Raw genomic sequence first — 20,093 nt, 5'->3', positions numbered from 1 at the left:
TATCCTGGACAACCTCGCTTGAGGTGGTAGCAGTGAACACCAACACACTCAGCTCACATCAAAACATTTCTTGCCCACTGCATTCTGCCAGTTACAAAAACTAAATGTACGCTAGACTACGCGACAATAATTCGACCAAACACCACATAACACTAAAAGATTGTGCCTTAGCAATTTTATCCCTAATATATCATACTGACATAACCTCCTCCATTTCTTGACATCCGCTGTGACTTTGCCCAGCCTGATATTCTATGCCAGGTTTCCAGCATACAATGGTTGTGGCAATAAATCAAATCAGACAATAGCCCGCCAAAAGATCCCTGTCTAGCCAGTGTTTTCATAGCTCCCCCTTCAAGCTTTGCGCAATAACAGAGAATTGAGGAGGACAGAACTCATAGTCGATACAATCCCCATCTGCGAGGACGCAGTGGCCGTTATGATACTTCTGGCCCTGGGGACAGTGGGGCCCCGAAGGATCCACACAAGTACCCTTATGCTTGTCAAACTGCCAGCCGGGCTGGCAGACAGGATCGGCTTCTTTAACGCACTTCATGCCTTTCAGCTTTTCCCCGGTGGGGCATTGTGGGACACTGTCGCTTTCACACTCTTGTCCATTGAACTTGCCATGTGTACAGTCGGGATCGCCGCCAATACATTCATTCCCGTGACGCGAAGTTCCTCGGGGACACACCGGGGTGGCATCAGAAACACACTCGCCATTCCACATAGTGTATCCTGGAGGACAGCTCTTGTCCTTAGTTGAGACACACTTGTTACCCTTCCAATTATAGCCAGGAGGGCAATCGGGATCATCAACAGCGACACACTTATTGTTAAGAATGCGAGTTCCCTTGGGACATTCAGGCTGTACATTGAGGACACAATCCCGGCCATTAAAGGTGCCTTGGTCACACGTGATGGGTTCGTCAACAATACATACGTCGTCTTTTCGAACCGTTCCTGAAGGACAGGCGGGAGGGCTTGATTTAAGACACTTGCCATCGGCAGGAGTTGTACCCAAGGGGCACCGGGGTTCCTCGGGCATGATACACTCAATACCGTCCCAGGTGGATGGATCAGGACATAATTGGCTTTTGTCATCGATCACACACTGAGTACCATCCCAAGTATAACTAGGGGGACACTCAGGGTTTCTTTGAGCAACACATTGACCTCGTTCTAGAAATGTGTTGGGGTCTCTACATTCAGGCTTCTTATCAGAAATGCACTGGTTGTTGACCAGATCAGTACCCGGGGGGCAGGTTGGACCACTCGTGCTCCTGCAGACAGGCCCATCCACGACAAAATTTTCACCGCATGTTGCCATCTCGCGATGGATACACTTGGTCCCGTCCGGACTTAAGACCCCGCTGCCTTTAGGGCAACTCGGCCGGGGATTTCCAGATTTCTTGCAGAGAGCACCGTCTCGAATAGTTCCTTCTGGACAATTTCCGTCGGCATCGGCCTTCCTCCAACATCTGTCACCATCCCAGGCCATATCAGTTGGACAGCAGCGGCCAGTACTTGAAGCCGGGTCGATTGAAAGCAGTGTGCCCGGTTCGCAGATTGGATCACTGGAAGATACGCAGTTCTCGTCCACCGGCTCGGTGCCCAAGGGGCATTGTGGCGGTTGGTCGGCAATACAGTTCCCAGCCGCCACATCCCAATCGGTCCCAGAGGGGCATTGAGGACTGTCTTTCAAAATACACTGATTTCCCCGGTGGACAGTATCGTCTGGGCATTTCGGCGCTCGATCTGAGACACAGCGATAGATTTTGGAATCATAAGACATACCAAGACGGCAGTCAGGGTCCCGAATGAGGACACACGTGCCCCCCGTCGGCTTGGATCCGTTCGGACATTGGGGGCCACCCGGATACACACACGCATGGCCGTTGAAATGGCCTTCGTCACATTGCGGCGGTTTGTTGGATTTGCATACCGACCCATCCAGCGTAAACCCTGGCCCGCAATCAGGATCAGCGTCACTGATACAAACCGGACCTCGGCGGCGGAATGGAGGCGGGCACACCGGGTCGGATATGGACACGCAAGCCTGGCCATTCCACTTGCCCTGATGGCAAACAGGAGGCCTTGTTGAGATACACAGCCCGTTGGAATATTCAGTGTCAGGATTCGAGCACGTTGGAATACCCAAGGAGCAGCTGATTCCATCGAACTGAGTGCCTTCGGGACAACATTTCACCTGGTTCGTAGAGGGATTCTTCGATGGGACGATGTCGTCCAGAGTAAAACGACGGGATTGGCTGAGTACGTGTTGTTCCGCAAGGAGAATAGGAACCAGGGCTGACCAGGTCAGAATCACCTTCAGCTTCGCCATCGTGATGGAAGAAAAACAGCACAGACACAAGAAATCGGACCTGGCTCTTGACCGATACTGCAGAACTTGGGGCAAACCTGAAAATGATTTGACCTTTATAACCCAAAGGCGTTCTCAATCGTATCGAGCATCCGGGGCACTGGGTGCTAAGAACGGCATCGGCCGGAAAAGCTATGATATCATACATAAAATGCCATCGGAAATGGGTTGCAAACGGACGTACTGCATTGCCCTCGTCCATGTTCAATGACTAATGCGATACGAATCGACCACTTACCCTCTTAACGCCTGGCCAACACATGTTTCGGTAGAATAGTCTTCTAAATTCCAGTATATATGCCAAGAATGGGGAGAGTGGAGAGCGCTACCCCCCAACCTCTACTTAGGCAACCAATCATATTTACCTACGAATGTGCCACAAACATTCCCAGGGTTTGATGGTCATAGGTCCGGTGTTGCTTTGCAGAGTAGTATATACACCCTAGTTGTGACCTGTTTGCGGTTGATGGTACATCCGAGTCGGAATGAAGCCATGTCTCGCATGTCTTCATGAGATCATCACTCTGGGAACAGACAACTGTAATAAGAAGGGATTGTGTGGTGGATATCCGTAGTCAGCGTCTTCTAGATGCAGTGACCTGCTACCTTTCTTGACCCTTTTCACTATGTCCGGTGGTTTGAATTCCTTAGGCAGTGGTTGGATCCGCAGACAGGACTCTTACACCCGTGAAACTAATAATTCTCTGCCTACTATCCTAAATATCTCACTATAGAAGATTTAGAGTTGGTTAAATAATTATTCTTTTCTACAATCCTGCTCCACTCGAATAGAAATCAGCAGTAAAATCGGCCTTTCCTCTCCGAGCTCGTTAGACGCCTTAGTACTTGGACTCGACACGGGAAGGGGAGTAACTGTAATATCTGTGTGTAAAGTTACATAGAATACTCACTGAATCTACCGTTTCTACTATATTTTATTCCTATAGATTTAACTATACCCTTGCTAAACCTTTATCGATGCAGAGTGTTATACACGAAATACACCTAAAATTCTGTGTTGATATGGGGACCAATATGGTTACCGGGAACTAATTCCCGGCAATTTGGAAGGGAGCGATAAATCATACCTACTGAAACGGCATAGTGGCCGGTCGGGCCGACGGACGGTTCCCCACACCAGAAAGTGTATTCGTGTAACATGACAGCCAGCCATGGATCGCCTGGTATGTATAGAGTGTATAGGATAGGAGACTCACTGAAGCTAGTATACAAGCAACCCAGTCTTGTCCATATCCGATAGTAAGACCGGTGGAACTGTGACCCATCTGCAATCTCCACTCCCCCCCTCTAACACACAGTCCAGAAGCGAAAAGAAACTGCTCCGCAGTCTACCAGGTAAAGTAACCGACAGCGAGTTTGCGCCCTTTCTGTCCTCCAGCTTCGGGTCGTTCTGCTTCGTGATCAGTGAAAGCTATGCCACCGAATGCGGGCGTGGACCATTCGGTTTATGAAGGTTACGCGACACTGTTTCTTTACACTATGGTTCACGAGTCGCTTAATTATACAATAGACATGATCATTTACGAAGGTTGAGGATACCGATTACCGGTAAATCGGGCGGTTACGTGGTAACTATAACCATTGGCAGGAACTGGCCTATCCACTAGTCACGCACAACTCCCTGCTTGAATAGACAGGCTGCGGCCTTCGTTCATCGGTCGACGGGTTGTGATCTCCCGGAATGTAACATGCCGAGGTTGTGGTATAGGTGGTATTTTTATTGCTGTGAACTGCACTCTCTGAGGAATGTGGAACCGTTATGCTATTTCCGGAAGCGCTGAATCTGCCAGCCGACTCGAGGGATACGGGCAAGTTAAGCATCGACCGTGAACTTAGCCGCGGTAATAATATCCAGGAGTGAAAGAAGTAATGTCAAAATCAAATGGACGACGAGGCAATGCAATGGATTCAAGTAAATTGAGATTTATGACATATGACTGCTTTTGAAGCTACCGACATTCAACCCATGCCCCCACCAGAAATGGTCTAGGCGCACACACGAGGTCCATAGATCACCCCAAATTTGGCGTTCAGATATGTGTTGACATTCCAGAGCCTATGCATCCTACCACAATCGCCTTGAAACCCTACAATTGACCAACCTTTCGGTGCACTGAAAGTTTTCGTCTCCCCACGTCTGCTCCCAACCTCGAATGTTTGTCCTTTTGCGGTTTCGAGACGAACATAGGAGACAAAGCCGTAGGTGATATCCCTGGAAAATGTCGCACTTTCCAGGAAGTCGTTCTCATCATCCATATGAAAATCATTCGAGAGGCTCCAGTGGTTATTAGATCCCGCGTAATGTGAAGTTCTATCGTGATATGTGAGATGGAGCGCCTGAATCGACGGCAAGTTTTTGTTATTATAGCTCTTAACTGAGACCAGTGTCAGCCGGGTAAGGCGGCGAGGGTCATCAGGAAGACTCCCGAAAGACCCGGTAATGGTGCCCCCCCAGCTGTAGGTCGCCGGGGTCGAGCTAAATAAAGTACTGGTAATGTACGCGACTCCACTCTCAGTCATTTGGCTATGATAGAGCCTGTTACATTGTCCAGGGATCTTTGGTTAGTGTGCAACGGCGTCAAATCCAAGGAGGTTAGGGGATTCAAACTTACGGCGGCACTTTACAGGCTTGGTCTCCATATTTGCGAAGGAGTTCCTGCAGCTCTCTTTCCGTGGCCCCAAGAAGTTGTTTCTCATTCAACTGGTGGTCGACAAATTGGTTGTAGACATCCGGGTTACTCTTGAACAGCAGAAGGCAGTTATACACAGCGTCGTCGATGTTCGGCAGGGAGCTGCTTCGGCTGATGTTGTATCTCAGCGCACTGAATTGCTTGATATAATCTGCCATTGAGTCGACATTCTGGGTGTGGGTGAAAAATTCCTTTAGGAGCTCCAACCGCCATTTTGGCCCCAATAGCTGCTCCTTGATTCGGTCTCGAAATTCATCCCACGTGCCGCTGGTCAGTGTTTTCCACTCGGAATCATACCAAGCTTTTAAGCCTTTAGAACTCGAATCCATCTCATGATCCTCAGCGATACGAGCAGCGGCTTCGTGTATTCTTCTCTTGTCTCCGATTACCGTGGCGTTCATATCTTCGTAATAGTCGAAGCGGCCTTCACACTCGGAAAACCACGTCGAGACCGCGGTCGCCGTGGCGGGGCCTTTAAAGGTGCTGATACGCAACTGATCGGACATGACGGCGATTAGAAAGGAGATGGGCTTTCAAGTTGTCTGTTCAATAGGAATCGGATGTAAAGTTGAATGGGATGATTACGCAAAGAGGATGGATAGCTTTGGGCAGTAATTTATATATTGTTCTGGAGCGATACCTGTCCTGTGAAGCTCGTTGCATAGGTGTTGACCATCATCGACCTCTGTACGTCATCGATGACATCTTGAAGATATGTCGGAGTAGATGGAGCAGTGTAAACCGTAACCTTTTGATGTTACTTCGCTCTATGCATAGTGTAAAGTAATAGTCGAGGCCCTTCGGTCAATGACTGGTTTGATGACAACTCCTTCACATATCCAAACAATTAGGGTTATAATCCCACTTCGAATGACACCGGCGACATTTTAGGCGCTATTTCGGTTAGGATCCATATTTCCGGACTCGTGAGTGAGCAATGAATGCATCATGTAATCTAAGCTAAGTCTGCATTCAGCGATCTATGACAACTACTGTACCCCACAGAGCGAATAAATTCACTACAGCATTTTTCAAATCTCCGTGCGTCGAGTATGCACTAGATGCTTTTCTTCGCAAGGTGGACATGAGGCTTTTGACTAGAAAACATGGACATAACATTTTTCAAGCTGTGTACAAGTACGGAAATAACAATACCTCGTCGAACCAGTAGTTACACAACTTAACTACATAGTCTAAATATAACCAAAAGCACTTCAATAAGTCCGTCGAATCTCGCAGTCTCAATAAGATACATGTTCTCGGCTTCAAACAAATCTCAGTGGCACATCGTCTACCCGGGCTATGACATGTTCCCGACTACCCTTGGCGGACCGAAGATAGAAACCCTCCAGGGTCTTAACCTGGGAGTCGGTCGGGAGATTATAGATGGTCAAATGCCGATATGAGAAATCCGTGTCCTTCCACGTAAGGCCCCGGTGGCCCGCATCCCAGTACCGATGCGCGCGGAGCGTGTCATACGGAGTTGTGGTGCCGTTCATCTGCCCACGCTCGCTCCATTTGATGTCGGTAGCTCTGTGATCGCAGTAAACCCGCCACCGGGTCCAGTCCCCACTTGGTGTGCGAAGAAGGAACTCTTTCTGATCGAACGCCGGGCACAAAGCTTTGGTAGCTAGCTCCTCGTTACCAACTGTGTTTGGGTCGGGGTTGTCGCTGGCTTCCGTATCTTCATCGGTGTGCTCGCCGGAATCATCCCCATTGCTGTCGTCGATGATCTTATCATCCACTTTATCCAACCACACAAAGTCGGATCCGTCGAAGTTTCCCGTGTAACCCTCATTCCCGAGCACATAGCAATGTTCGCTACGGTGTTTCCAGCTGCTTCCGGCGCAAAGACGGTCCAATGCGCAGAGTGCCGCACACTCTTGAAGAGTTGCAGCGGGTTCTTTCCGGGAAACCCTTGAATTCGCCCATTTGCCACATGTATAGCGGAATTTAGTTTGGCCAACCCATCCTACACCGGACGTTTCCTTGCTAGGACAGCAAGTCTCAATACTCTTGTCGCGATCCTGAGTGGCAGAAAAGCATTTTTCCCCGGGAGAGAGAACTGACTGCGCAGCCAGGGCAGAGGGCAGGAAGGCGAGGATCTGAAATAGCAGTAGCATCATCAATTTTCGCGCTTGTTGCAGAGACCAGGATTGGGGTGCAATTAGTTTAAACTTCCATGTGTGTACTCCTCTTTATATTGCCAGATAGACACGACGAAAGCAGGAGATCCTCTGCTATAGCCGTAAATATTTCCTCTTCCGGTCCTCTCATTTCATCATCATTCTTCCGGTCCCAGTGGTACTCGGCGCAATTCATGACGTTATATGCCAGGCCACTCCATAGATCTGGCCTCTCAGTCATCCAGTCAACGTCACTGTGAAAAATTGCTCAAAGCGTCATGACATCTCTACTCAACAGACTTTCTATAATGTTATATCCGTAGAATTCAGAAGTTAATCGTCCGACAGTACCGAACACCACCTCGGTCTCGTCTCCGAAATGTGTGTGGGGTCACAGAAGTACATAATCTTGGTTGTGTCATGTATAGGTGTGTCTAGACTTTCGGATCTGATTTACTGCTAATAATACCTGTCCTTGAGTCTGCTTTAAGGACAACACATTTCTTGTCCTAAATTAAGGATAGGATAGTATACTAAGATGGATAATTTCTAAGAAAAGAACACCCCAGAACAGAACGCGGGAATGATCAAGATTAAATATATATGGGCGTCTCGCGTTTGAATATGCTATGTCCTTTTTACTAGTAGCGCGACTAAAATAAATTTCGAAATAAAAGTTACAAATGTAGGGGAAACGCACAACTACATTTCTACAATGTACTCCCGATAATATCTCCTCACTTAATAGTACATCTTTAGAAAAAGAAGGACATTATAGATCTATATAGCCGTATATCCGTGTTACAGACCCTTTTCTAGTGCACCTTATCAAAGGCGGGTACACAAGGCAGATTATCATAGAATGATGATGGCCGGTTACAAAACAGCTAATATCTAAAGGATTTTTCTTTATATTATTAACCTATAAAGATCAGAAAGGCTAGTAAGAGCTCTATTATATAATACCTACTCCAGGAGCTACCCTGACAGAAGTATACCGGGAGTATATAATACTACACACCACTATTGGACATACTCTAATATCTACCCCCGAAGGAGTTACAATAGAAGTAGATAGTTAAGAATACATAAGAATATTTATTTATGTATTTAGTTTAGTTCTTTATAATTAATATTATAAGTTATTCAGTATCTATATTTATAATAGTAATCAGTCTTATTTCAGCTTATGTTTTCTAACTATTGGATATATATATCTAATAGGTCTGGCCCTTTGAACTCAAGTATAGTTTTAACAACAGTCCTGTGTCGACTATATCCCGGTATCGACAGCAGTCTAGTTTCGACGGAAGTCATTCTTTGACTTCAGGTTGGTAACCCATTGACGCGTAGTCCGCTAACTGGTTTAAAACTCGACAACGAAGCCCCAGGCGTAGCACTAAGCCTACAAGAAAACGCTGACGTCTCAACTTCCAGGTCACTCATAAGCAAGCATCACTGGTTCCGACGTGCTCCCAGGCGAGATATATTGCCGGGTTGATATTTCTCTGTCGATTAGATGATTTAGTACGGAGGAGATATTTCATGCTGTTACTTACTCTGATCACGGCGACATTATGGCTGGGATTATCTACTATCAGACTTCCAAGAACGGCCATTTCACAAACCAGGAGTTGCCTTGGGAACAACTTGCGACTTGATGCTGTAAAGACACTGATTCTACCGATTTGGGAGAGGTTAGGCTTTTTTGACCTGACTATTGTCCTTCAATTTTTCTAGCTACCTATCTGGTGTGCTCTATTCACAATTCAACCGTTTGTCCACAATTAGCAAGTGGGCAAGCCACCCTAAAAAGTGTACGTACTTGATCAGACTTTGCCGGTTTTTAGTTGATTATCAACATTTCTGCCCATGCTTTCCTTAGAGTATTATGTTGGGAAGAGCTGAGATCCCGTCCTCGAACCAATCGTTCTTGCATGCGGCCTAAGGTTCTCATACTGCGTTAAAGAATGTCAGTAGTACGAATCATCTTGACAGCTGAACAATACTAGGAGACTCTTAGTGGTGGAGTTGAATAGGGATTTCTCTTATTTGAATTTGAAAATCATCTATGTTGAGTGGTAGGGCGGCTGAAATTCATGGTAGGGATTTGGAACAGATATATATGTGATGCATCCCACTCATGTACAGTAACATATAACTTCCTAAGTCAAGGCAACAAGAATCAGCGAATTACCATTTAAGAGCGAGACCGGATTCTTGTTGAAATTTCATGTCTCCAAAGACCAAAGTTTGTAAAAGACAAGACAGCCCTAGAGATAATCAGGAGCTGTCAGTACAGGCATCGCGTGCGCTCATGCCGCGCTCATGCCTGATTCCGACGTAAGAGATGGGGCTGGCTTAAAACTTATCCTGAAGGGGAAAAGGGTTGCATTAGGGAGGCATTCTATTTCTGGTGATGGATACGCAACTCCTGTATCTTATCACACCATCTCGAGCACATTAACCACTGAGAGCTACAGCATAACCGCCGCTATCCGGCACCCCTGTCTATACACCCCAATAAGACAGCCGGGTGGCACTGCCACGCCTAACGTGCAGTATCATGTCAAGGCCTCTAGTCTCCATTTAATTTATACTGCTTAAAACAAAGAGTTAGCGCTGAGCTGAGCCACGCATGTGTGGCTGTTCTATCGCACATCCCCTCTTGCGCCTTAGGCAGACAAGTTACTACCCCGGTCTTTACTTGGGCCCTATCAGGGTATATAGAGAGTATGGCTTTCCTGCAAAATATCATACAAGTATCCACACTTAAAGGACACTCGACTTCCTAGATACCAACTCGTAACATCTTTACTATGCCTTCTCCATACTCGCGACCCCAAGCAACCTTCCTTCTCCACCTCTCCGAGATCATCGAACTCTACCCAGAGGAAGAACCATGGTGCGCAGGATATGCTCCATCACAAGGCCGTCGCTGCCACGCACCGACAAATGCTCGGAACCGAAAAACAGCCATGTGCCTTTTAGACGAAGGGACCGAGGACCTCTATGCGGGACGAGACATCAACGACCTGCTCGAGGACCTGGCTCCTTACGTTCTGTGCACACGCTTCCATAAGAATCAGGCCCCCGAACTTGCCGCAAAATGGAAGAGCCGAGTTCAACGATTCTTGAGCGCCTATGTGCCTCCTGCGACTACCCAACGAGCTGCTGGGGAACGCCGACAGACTAGCACTCCGGCAAGATCCAGACGAAGTGTAGAGGTCGAATATCCCCATCGGGGGAAATGGCTCCCAACCCGCATTGGAGAGCCTGAACGCCAGCGGACTACTCGATCGGCACCAGCGGCCTCACAAGCAAGTCTCATCAATGAGCGCGTCACTCAAACTGCAAGCTCCACCAATAGACTATACGAACGCTCTACAAGCAGTGCTGCACTTCCAACGCAGGAAATGACGAATAGAACAAGATCAGTAGCTTCCTACTCCCAAACAAGCCGCCAGGTTGCCTCTGCTGCGGTATCGAACCGTAGACTATCGAACATACCAACAACGGCTATTCACGCGACCTCTAGTCATGTTCGCCCTGGTAGCGGCTCAAGCGCCGCTTTGTCCTCTCCGACATCCCCGCGTTCCGGCGATACTACTCGCCGACCTATTGAAGGAGACTGCACCATCTGTTTTGACCCCTTGAAACAGAATGCTCTCTTTGGAGCTGGTGATGGTACCCACCATGGGACGGAAGACGAGGGAGAACAGCAGGAATTATCCTGGTGTAAAGCCCGATGTGGAGTCAACTACCATGCGGCCTGCATTGAAATGTGGTTGAAGGCCTCCCCTAAATCTACGTGTCCGACGTGTCGGAGTGCATGGAAGGATTAGGACTGAAATGTTTTTTTTCGATTTGTACCATGTGCGTTAAGGGCTTGGTCTGGTAAACTCAACCCAAGGACCTGTATACCTGATGTTGAGTACCCCGACTAGAGCGGTCGAAAGCTTGATAGCATCTTTCCACAGACCTATATAAGTGAATAGGCTGGCAAGGAGAGTAACTATAGATATAATATTGATGTTTCTATCTCCACTAGTTACATATATAAAGCCTTTAACTTCTGAGAATGCGTGATAGGAGTTACTGAATACCAACCAATAGTGTGATTAAGACCGTAATGTTCTAATTGTGTCAACCATTCAATGGGTAGCGACTAAAATGTCCTACGGCCTAGGAAAGACTCAACCAACAACTGCTGTCCAAATCTAATGAAGAGAAGGTTTGTGTCTTTCATACTAGCCATGGAACGCACACCAGTTCTGCCCTTGTGTCGATCATCATTGTCGTAGTGATACAAGTAGACACGATTGTGTTTATCTCTCCGGAGGTTCTGACTACCTAGTGAGGCGCTTTCCACCTGTAAGCTTCTCAATTAGATGCTCGAGGAGGCTTAGAGTCGCTCGTCATCGAGACCTTTCCAAGCTGATAGTCGTGTTGAAGCCTCTCGATTCGGTCCTTCACTAACCAGAATTGCATGGCGTATTTGTGTTTCTCAAACGAGTCCTTAGGCGCAATAATTATAGATGAACAAAGGGTAAACGTAATCGGACTTTAAGAAAAAGAGGACATAGTCTTTATCAAGTATTTATATTGGAATACTAATAACCAATTTTCGAATGCTCGGCAGAGCCTGACTCACACAATCACTGGTTAGACTAGTCGGCTATTTTCTTCCTGCCATATCTCAAGGTTTCGTCTACACCTGGTACCTAGAGATCCACAACCGGGCGCATTGAACCGTCGTAAACTCTATTGTGGCTTAGGGAAGGGTGTGAAGTTCACAAAGTTGTTGCTGTTGGTGCCGTGTTCCGCAATTCCAACCAGCACTTCCTTGCCATCTTTGGTTCCAGCACTGTTGTCCACTTAGTGTCCAATAACAACGTGAATGATGTGTATGCGAGACTCACATATAACGATAACGACCTCTATCTCTGGCCGCAAAGTTACCCTCCTTATCACTGGTCGCTTTGACCTCTTTGAGGTTGGTATACCTTTCCCTTACGCTAGCGAATAGCTTCTTTTCGTCGGGGGTTCTACCGCCGTCGAATGGCTTGACATGAGCTAGAAAGTACGTTAATAAATGTTTCCAGTAGAAAAGGACAAGAGGTCTGTATTGCTCACGTGAATTCTCAGACTGCAGATAATGCCGTGCAATGGATTTATCACTGTCCCGGAAGTCATTCAAGTTAATACCGCGGGATTGGGAAGGCCCAGCTCTGGACGGTCCAGGCCGTCCTCTTCCAGGATTGCCGCCACCGTTCAATGCGCCTTCTCCCTCTCCGTGGACATTCAACTCGAACGTCCTTTCATCCCCATTGGGCCCAGGGATTTCCTGTAAATTCTCATCGAAATATGTTTCGACGGGTTTCTTCGGTGGAGGAAGCTCGCTGACATCGCCCTCAAAGGTTCCGTAGCTGACTCCATCTGCACCGGCAGCACCAGTGGCGCCTGTCGACGCAGTATCTCCAGCGCTTCCGGCGTTTCCTGCATTTCCTGGTGCTTCAGGACTTCCTACAGCCCCGGCAGCCCCTGCGGCACCAACACCACCAAGTGCCCCACTAGCAGCACTACCAGCACTTCCAGCAGCGCCTAGAACACCACCGAGAGCGGCGCCAGCTCCAATAACACCGCCGGCGATAGAGCCTACAGAGCTTCCAGAACCACCGCTACCGCTCAGGTCGGTGGGAGGCTTTGCTTCTTCACTATTCGTTGGGGTGGGACGAGGCGGTGGAGGGAAATGAGAGATATCAGGGACCTGCTCTCCATTCTCTAGGAAGTATGTGGGCTCAACGGGCTTGGGTGGAGGAAGATAGCACACATCGCCGTTGCATGTGAATTCCGGGGTGGTGCCATCGATGGGTGCAGCAGATGCTGCAAGCGAAAAGAGAACGATATCAAAGGGACGCATTGTCAGAAATAATGTAAATCAAAGTAGTTCAAATGATTAGTGTTTCTGGTCTTCTTGTTGGAAGAGAAAACGTTCACTGGGCGTCCCGTCGTTCTTATACATTACTGATGATGATGGCTGGTGGTATAGGATGTGTCTCTACAGGATGTGTCTACAGGATGGTCTAGAACGTTGATATGGCATGCTATGTAGATGCCAAGTCGGATACACTAGGAATCGAGTGATATGATGAGAGACGCTGAGTCTTTGTGATGTCTTGCCGATTGTGGAAACCGACACGATATTGAGATTTAGGCAACGGGTGACCACCGTATTTGTCGATCACTACGAGGGCTTGGCTTCAAGCTAAAATATAAGAAAGTTCAAACTAGTGGATCCTTCGCTAGGTGGGCTATCTGCAACCTTTTCTGGAACGCCTCAACCCAGAGTGGAGTCGCAGAGGACTTCACAACGCTAGGATGAAGAGAGACATATTTTGACTTTATCCTGTCTTTAGTGGACCAGTGAAAATCTTGTGATGATTTTACAGTCTCCATTGTGAAACTGGTGTGATCTGCAGGCCTTTGCTAGAAGCCCAAGGCATACGGCTTCCGCCTATGTGCAGTGAGGCCAGCATGCAGGGTGGGTCTCGATGGTCGATCTAGGCCACACTAAATCGACCCTCTTAGCCTAACGTTCGAGATTCCGACTGCGCCACTCCTGATAATCGAATCTGATAAGAACTCCATATGTTAGCTGATCAGGCTCGGCCGAAACTCCGTTGTAACTGCCTTTAGGCAGACTGCAGCTGGAACCTTGGTAATGGATATGTACGCCCTGGTGATATCAAAACGTCTCGTGAGCTTGGCATTGGCTACTTGCATTGCATAGTACGTTACAGCACTACTCTGTGTGCTGAAACTAAAAGGGGTTCGGTTATGTTCCTGAAAGGGCTACCATTCTACACAATTCATATGGAGAGTTCTTATGAAGGTAGCATAGATCGTTTAAGTCAGCATGGCTTAACTCTTACTCATATGTCCTCCGTACATACACCATCATACTCTACTCGCTGTGGGGTTTTCTAAGACGTTCGACAATAGATTGTCTACTAAAGACTCCCCATTAATGGCAATTCCGCTCACCGACAAATGCAGGAAACTCTGGCAACTTAATTACCGGATGTCATTGATATTAGCAGAGCCTAGACCGTACGCTTCATAGGGACTTACAGTGATATGAAACAGTCTTTCTTTGCTGAAGTTCTCCCGTCCCGGCCATTTCCTAATTGCGTTGCATTAACGATATCGAAGGAAGCCCGCCACATCACGGTATTCACATTTAACTTTTTCCGAAAAATAGGATTCTGGCGGACAAGTACGGAGACAGTCCGCCCCATGGCCAGCCACCTGATTATCAGACAGGATGGAAGTCCCTGTGGTGAAGCTTTCTTGCAGAAACTGAGAATTCTGTTACGTCTTAGATCACGCTTGACCACCCACCTTTTGAGCCATTCATGTTAGTTTCCCTACTATGAGCACATATTTCTACTGCACGCTGGCCATTAGGAAGGTGACGCGTGCTTTTGTCGGAAGTGGCCTCTCTTTCGTGGAAGTTCACTAACGCAGAAACTATCCATCCAGAGCTGCGCATTGTTCGAGTCACTGACAGACTATATATTAGCTATAGCTACTCAGCCATCGAATGAATAACAAAGAATGTAGAAACTAAAGGAACTCCCCCGGAACATAAGCCGGCATTGAATCCTCCCACAACGAATTCGTCAACGCCCGCTTGTTCCCCCCATCGGCATCCATAATGTTGATTTGCCCATACGGCTGGAAAGTGTTATCGTACAGCGCACACTCCGTCTGGAACCCATACTCGCCTGTCGAGTACATGATCCTGCCATCATGTGACCAGACCGCATGCGCGTCGTTCGCTTCGCTACTCGTCAACACTTGGAGGTCCGAGCCGTCCGGCGCAATCGTACAGACATCGTAATTGCCCCCACTGATGCGCCGCGTAAACACGATCTTTGTCCCATCCGGCGAGAAGGACGGGAGCGTATCCCACCAATTTGTCAACACAGTGATGGGATACGTGCCGTTGGCGGTTACTTGGTCGAGATGTATAATGCGGAGACCTAGCTGCGATGTATCTCCGTCTTCTGCATCGGCGCCCCAAACGCGGAAGACGATCTTCGTCCCATCAGGTGAGAAGCCGGGGAACCCTGTGTTCAGGGTATTGTTGTTGCCCGCTGAGAGCGGGATCGCGCTGGTCGTGAGGTTCATTGCCTCGCTGCCGTCGGCCTTGGAGCGCACAATCCACCCGCCGTTGGACGCGCGCCCGGCGAACCAGTAGCCAACGCCGTAGGTGAGCCAGTTTCCGTCGGAGGACCAGGAGGACTGGAAAGCCCCCGAGGTGCCCTTTTCGACGGAGGAGAGGGAGAGGATCCCCCTTGCCACGGGGTCGAACACGGTTTCGTTGTCGGTGCCGGTGGCGTTGAGGGAGATGACGGCAGAGTCGCCGAGCTGTTTTTGGGTGATGGCTAGTCGGCCTGCAGTGTTGAGAGTTGGGAAGACGTCGGTGAAGCGGTAGGTCCAGTTGACGTCCCAGCTGTAGAGGAGTTTGTTCTGCGGGCGGATATCCCAGGAGACCTTTTCGTACACAACACGTTTGCCGTCTGGGGACCAGGAGGGGGAGCGGGCGACGGCTGCGGTGGTGTTATAATAGGTGGTGCCGCTATAGATGCCTTCTTTCGTGGTACCTTTAAGCAGATAGCCGATTGAGCTGGTGTTGCCTAGATACTGGGGGAAGATCTTGACACCGGGGGTGTCGACCTCAACAACACGGTCGGTGCCGGTTATGAAGTCGACGGAGACGATGGAGGAGTTGGCCGAGTTGAGGTCGAAGGAGCTGTGCGAGTCCCAGGTTGTTTCACGGGTCATTTCATAGTAGACAATGCGTTTACCGTCAGGAGACCAGCTGGGGGAGCCGAGAGCGTAGCCATCTTTGCCAACGACCTTGCGGAAGCCGGTTCCGTCTGGTCGAATGGCGAAGATCGAGAGTTCCTGGGTATGTTCCCAGCCGCTGAGACCCATGAATGTTTCCCAGCCGTGACCTGCCCATTTTGTATTGCGGTCGGAAGAAAAGGCAATCCATTGACCGTCTGGAGACCACGCGGGTTTGAAGTAGCCACGAGGTACGTTTTTGTTGGTGGTGGCAGCGATAGCAGACGTATCTGTTAGGTTCCAGCGATTGCCGGTGACCATGTCGAGGACCCAAATGTTTGCGATCATGCCTTCGGTCGAGACATACGCCGCGTGCCTGCCATTGGGGGAGAGAACAACAGAGTCTTCGACAGCGGGTGTTGTTACAAGCGGTTGCAGGTCCGACCCGTTGGTACGCACACGCCATATATCGGAGTTTCCATCACCATTGCGTTCACTGGTAAAGAGCACCCACTGCCCGTCAGGTGAGAAGCTAGCGTGGTATTCAAACACAGGATCTGACAGGAGCGGTCGTTCATTGCTCCCGTCGACACCCGAGATGTAGAGCTTAGATGTGCCGGGCGCAATCCGGTTCATGAGCATAACACCATCCTTGCCTAAGCTCGTACGGTGACTCTGCTGAGCCGCCTGAGAAGGTGGATGTGCAATATCTCGAGCATTCAGGTCGAAGCCCATCTGCTGCGCGTAGGGACATGCTGCATATGCAGCAGACGAGCCGATGGCCAGAGCCAGCAGGGGTGACGCAAGGAGAGAGATCATAGCTGTAGGTGCCGTTGGACTGGCCCGATAGTGACAAGGATCACGGCCGCACGAAGACCTGATATACATAATGTGGTAGGGATCGTCGCCCATATATCTTTGCACATTATCGTGTGCCGGTTATGTCGGCATGTGGCGACACGGAGCCTGCACAAACTCGTCATGGCAGATGAAACACCGGTTCAGAAGTAATTGCATAAATGCGCGGCCGGCAATTGGTAATCTGAACAGTCCCTTTCACAACCCCATATTGCAAAAGAAAGATCGGCAGTGGCCATTCCCAAAACGGGGGGAGTTTGCGAGATCTGAGGTGGAACTAATCACAGCTTGTGGAGAGAGATCGACAGGGCGCCGATCGTTTTATTATTCCGGTATCTGATCCCCCCTTCAACTAACGTTCAGGCTTCGTAATCACTGCATTGACATTCTCCGGCGGGCAATTATTGCTCACTCAGGGTTAGCTATAGTTCGAGGCTACCATGGATGATGCAGTCCTGCACGACATTGCGTAGGAGATTTACTATGTGTACGTACGCTGAGGAACAGCTTTGGAACCCCCCTCGATGATATTATCTAGGTAGGTCTCCCTCGCCGTTTATAAACCGCACATACTGCACACTATCTGTCCTACCCCATCCCAACCCATCCCAACCCATCTCATCCAATTCCCCTGTCGTTCTTCCTCAATCGTCACCATGAAGTCCTCCTTCACCCTCACAAGCGTGGCTGCCTCCGTGGCCCTGGTCAGCCTCGCCACTGCCACCTGCGACCCTAGCACCCTCAACACAACAAGCTACTACTACCCCATCGCCGAAGCCAATACGACCGTCTTCGATGTTGCCCGCATCACAAAGCGTGGCGTCTGCGACATCGGTCGTCAAAACCTCATGGCCGACGTGACCATCCCGCCTAACGTTGGCGAGACCTTCATCATCCCCGGCGAAGTATGCGACCCCGACAACACCTCCTGCCTGCTATCCGGCAACACAACAAATACTTGCATTGTCGGCGGGCCGCGCCTGTACTACACCGTCAACGGGGATACATACGAGAAAATTGCGCTGCGGCTCAATATCACTGTCGACGCGCTGATGGGCGATATGGGGAAGGGGATGAAGGCGACAGATGAGTTGCCTGTTGGGAAATTCATCAAGGTGCCGCTGTGTGAGGATACCACATGTGTGATCAAGCCGTATAGCTTTAGCTGGGGCGTGTATAAGGATTTGGCAGAGGAATTTGGGACCACAGTGGGTCAGATTATGATGCTGAGCGCGACTTACAACTATAGTAGTTTGGCCTTTACTCCTGGGGGGACGTTTCCGCCGATTAATATTCTGATGAACTGCACGCAGCCGGGGAAGAATGTTACTGTATTGGACTAATTGACGCTTGGAGATAGAATTTGTATTTAATTCGGTTCGTTCGTTGACAAGTGGAGTCATTAAACGGAGGAGTGGCTGGAACTACTGTTCTAGCAATAGGATGTATAGGCTTAAAATGAGATGAGAGTAGTATCGTACTCGAGACGCAATAGATACTGAAGACAAGGAGTAGGATACAAGCAAGCCATTCAAGAGCGAGCGATCAATGGGCAGACAGCTTAGTTGTCTCAGCGTTGAGCACGTCCATTACGGTGCATCTCAAGAAGCCCTAATGGGGACCCATCCTCTCCAGAGGCGCCATTATCGACTCAACTCGACGGTTTAGTTAGGTATAGTTAGGAAAACACCAGCAGAACTGTGCCATGGAACTCGTTATCATTTTGCAGCTAGCTGTTTCATATCATCCAGAATCACCCCGCCCGATCCAGCCCTATAGAAAGTCCCAATCACAGCATATGAATAAGTACCTCATAGGAAACGCCGGCTTAAGGAGTGGGAGTCTCCGTAGCAGTTGCCAACCCATTGGCGACCGCCAACCAACTCTTCGCCGCCGACCGTTCCGCCTCATCCGTCTCATTATCCCAGGCACTCGGCGGCGGTGCAGAGTATATCGCTGGGCCGGGCCCATTCTCCCCCGGCAGGTCACCCACTACCGTGCTTCCCGTGCAGTCTTCGTCTGCAGTCGTATAGTTTGCTCCGATTCTCCCCGTGCCACATGAGTACTTTCCGCCATTAGCACCATAAATAAAGCTGTGCTCACCGACTCCATCGTCCCAGTTCGCCGACGCATTTACTCCGATCCGCACCCACATGAACAGCCCGTCTTCTATGCTATCGCCAAGATACTCATAGTGAAAGACCGGATCCGAGGCCGAGTAGGCGGTTTCTTGGTGGAAGGTGTCGTCGAGCTGATTGCCGGTGACCTGGTACGGGTTCTGGGTGTAAGGGTAAGTTTGCGAGACCTTGTCGATGAGGTCCTGGTCGAAGAAGAACTGGCCTGTGTGGGCGATCGAGCCGCCCGTGATGGTCCCGTTCTTCAACACGGTGACATCCGTGTGCGCAATGATGTGGATGTGGTTCGTGCGCCCCGTGTAGTGACCCGGGAAGATGGTTTTGATCTGTGCCACCCCGTCTTCATCTGCTAGTTGAACGGCGCGCAGGAAGGTGTTGTTGACGTTGCTGTGGTCCGTGAAGTCGCCGTTGCCTTCGTTGATCACACCGCTGTACACGCCTGTGGCGTTAGCGTTCCACATGTCCCACCACATGCCTGGGATGGGCTTGCAGGTGATGAAGTCGATGAATTGCGCTTCGACGATGATCGGGATGCCCTCTTGGTCTTCGCGCGCGTCGGCGCGGATGAGCTCGCCGGGGACGTAGTAGGGGCCTGTGTCACCGTAGGGGGTGAGGAGGACATGGTGCTCGTGGGCGAAGGCGGAGGCCGGGTGGTCTGGGTCGATATCGTTGCCTGTATAGAGGTGGGAGGTGTTGAGGACCTCAACCATGGAGCGTTTCTGTAGGAGGGTGCGGCGGTGGTGGTTTACGATGGAGGCGCGGCGACGGTGCGCGCGCTCATTTGTCCCATCCGAATTTAGGAACCCCGCGCAGGACTCGAGACTGCGGCGGCCAATAGTATAGAAGTCGCGCTTGAGATGCTGTGTTTCGAGGTCATCGTGCTCGAAGGTGCCGTGGGCGAGTGTCGGGGCGGCAAATGCCAGTAGGGCGAGGGCTTGGATGCGCATCTTGTTTGAGGGACTTGACTGCAAATGTGGAGGGTGTAATGGAGATAGGACAGGGATTTTATACTTAGGTCCTGCTG

At 49.6% G+C, this 20,093-nt stretch overlaps 8 protein-coding genes across 8 annotated transcripts; 2 read left to right on the top strand and 6 right to left on the bottom strand.

Moving 5' to 3' along the window:
• Positions 1-340: 340 nt before the first annotated feature.
• Positions 341-2,344, bottom strand: BDV38DRAFT_284463 (uncharacterized protein; the record flags this gene model as incomplete). Its single annotated transcript, XM_032060278.1, has 1 exon — positions 341-2,344. The coding sequence occupies one exon, from the start codon at positions 2,342-2,344 to the stop codon at positions 341-343; it is 2,004 nt and encodes a 667-aa protein (XP_031912051.1).
• A 2,046-nt stretch (positions 2,345-4,390) lies between these two features.
• On the bottom strand, positions 4,391-5,600 carry BDV38DRAFT_284462 (uncharacterized protein; the record flags this gene model as incomplete). Its single annotated transcript, XM_032060277.1, has 2 exons — positions 4,391-4,940; positions 5,017-5,600. 2 exons carry the CDS (start codon positions 5,598-5,600, stop codon positions 4,391-4,393), a joined length of 1,134 nt encoding a protein of 377 aa, XP_031912050.1.
• Positions 5,601-6,359: 759 nt separating this feature from the next.
• BDV38DRAFT_284461 (uncharacterized protein) lies at positions 6,360-7,217 on the bottom strand (the record flags this gene model as incomplete). The annotated part of the gene is made up of 1 exon (XM_032060276.1): positions 6,360-7,217. One exon carries the CDS (start codon positions 7,215-7,217, stop codon positions 6,360-6,362), a length of 858 nt encoding a protein of 285 aa, XP_031912049.1.
• Positions 7,218-9,997: 2,780 nt separating this feature from the next.
• On the top strand, positions 9,998-11,320 carry BDV38DRAFT_250814 (uncharacterized protein). The gene has a single exon (XM_032054996.1). The coding sequence runs from the start codon at positions 10,040-10,042 to the stop codon at positions 11,063-11,065; it is 1,026 nt and encodes a 341-aa protein (XP_031912048.1). The 5' UTR covers positions 9,998-10,039; the 3' UTR covers positions 11,066-11,320.
• A 498-nt stretch (positions 11,321-11,818) lies between these two features.
• On the bottom strand, positions 11,819-13,189 carry BDV38DRAFT_250813 (uncharacterized protein). Its single transcript, XM_032054995.1, has 3 exons — positions 12,357-13,189; positions 12,143-12,296; positions 11,819-12,087 (listed from the first exon to the last, which is right to left on the bottom strand). The coding sequence occupies exons 1-3, from the start codon at positions 13,141-13,143 to the stop codon at positions 11,985-11,987; spliced, it is 1,044 nt and encodes a 347-aa protein (XP_031912047.1). The 5' UTR covers positions 13,144-13,189; the 3' UTR covers positions 11,819-11,984.
• Positions 13,190-14,849: 1,660 nt separating this feature from the next.
• Positions 14,850-16,895, bottom strand: BDV38DRAFT_294226 (TolB family protein; the record flags this gene model as incomplete). The annotated part of the gene is made up of 1 exon (XM_032062453.1): positions 14,850-16,895. One exon carries the CDS (start codon positions 16,893-16,895, stop codon positions 14,850-14,852), a length of 2,046 nt encoding a protein of 681 aa, XP_031912046.1.
• A 635-nt stretch (positions 16,896-17,530) lies between these two features.
• BDV38DRAFT_294224 (uncharacterized protein) lies at positions 17,531-18,333 on the top strand. The gene has a single exon (XM_032062452.1). The coding sequence runs from the start codon at positions 17,591-17,593 to the stop codon at positions 18,275-18,277; it is 687 nt and encodes a 228-aa protein (XP_031912045.1). The 5' UTR covers positions 17,531-17,590; the 3' UTR covers positions 18,278-18,333.
• Positions 18,334-18,762: 429 nt separating this feature from the next.
• On the bottom strand, positions 18,763-20,046 carry BDV38DRAFT_294220 (intradiol ring-cleavage dioxygenase; the record flags this gene model as incomplete). Its single annotated transcript, XM_032062451.1, has 1 exon — positions 18,763-20,046. The coding sequence occupies exon 1, from the start codon at positions 20,014-20,016 to the stop codon at positions 18,763-18,765; it is 1,254 nt and encodes a 417-aa protein (XP_031912044.1). The 5' UTR covers positions 20,017-20,046.
• Between the last annotated feature and the right edge of the window lie 47 nt (positions 20,047-20,093).

Source organism: Aspergillus pseudotamarii (assembly GCF_009193445.1).
Source record: "Aspergillus pseudotamarii strain CBS 117625 unplaced genomic scaffold BDV38scaffold_38, whole genome shotgun sequence".
NCBI lineage: Eukaryota > Fungi > Ascomycota > Eurotiomycetes > Eurotiales > Aspergillaceae > Aspergillus > Aspergillus pseudotamarii.
Note: the sequence above shows the minus strand (reverse complement) of the source record. Positions and strands in the feature narration are given on the sequence as shown.

What these genes read in the sequence shown, in the direction of transcription:
- BDV38DRAFT_250814 (XM_032054996.1), top strand. Translation starts at nt 10,040, where the DNA reads ATGCCTTCTCCATACTCGCGACCCCAAGCAACCTTCCTTCTCCACCTC.
- BDV38DRAFT_250813 (XM_032054995.1), bottom strand. Translation starts at nt 13,143, where the DNA reads ATGCGTCCCTTTGATATCGTTCTCTTTTCGCTTGCAGCATCTGCTGCA. An exon ending in TCTGCAGTCTGAGAATTCAC is followed by an intron (nt 12,297 to 12,356) that starts GTGAGCAATACA and finishes CGTACTTTCTAG; the next exon opens with CTCATGTCAAGCCATTCGAC. An exon ending in AGAGGTCGTTATCGTTATAT is followed by an intron (nt 12,088 to 12,142) that starts GTGAGTCTCGCA and finishes AGTGGACAACAG; the next exon opens with TGCTGGAACCAAAGATGGCA.
- BDV38DRAFT_294224 (XM_032062452.1), top strand. Translation starts at nt 17,591, where the DNA reads ATGAAGTCCTCCTTCACCCTCACAAGCGTGGCTGCCTCCGTGGCCCTG.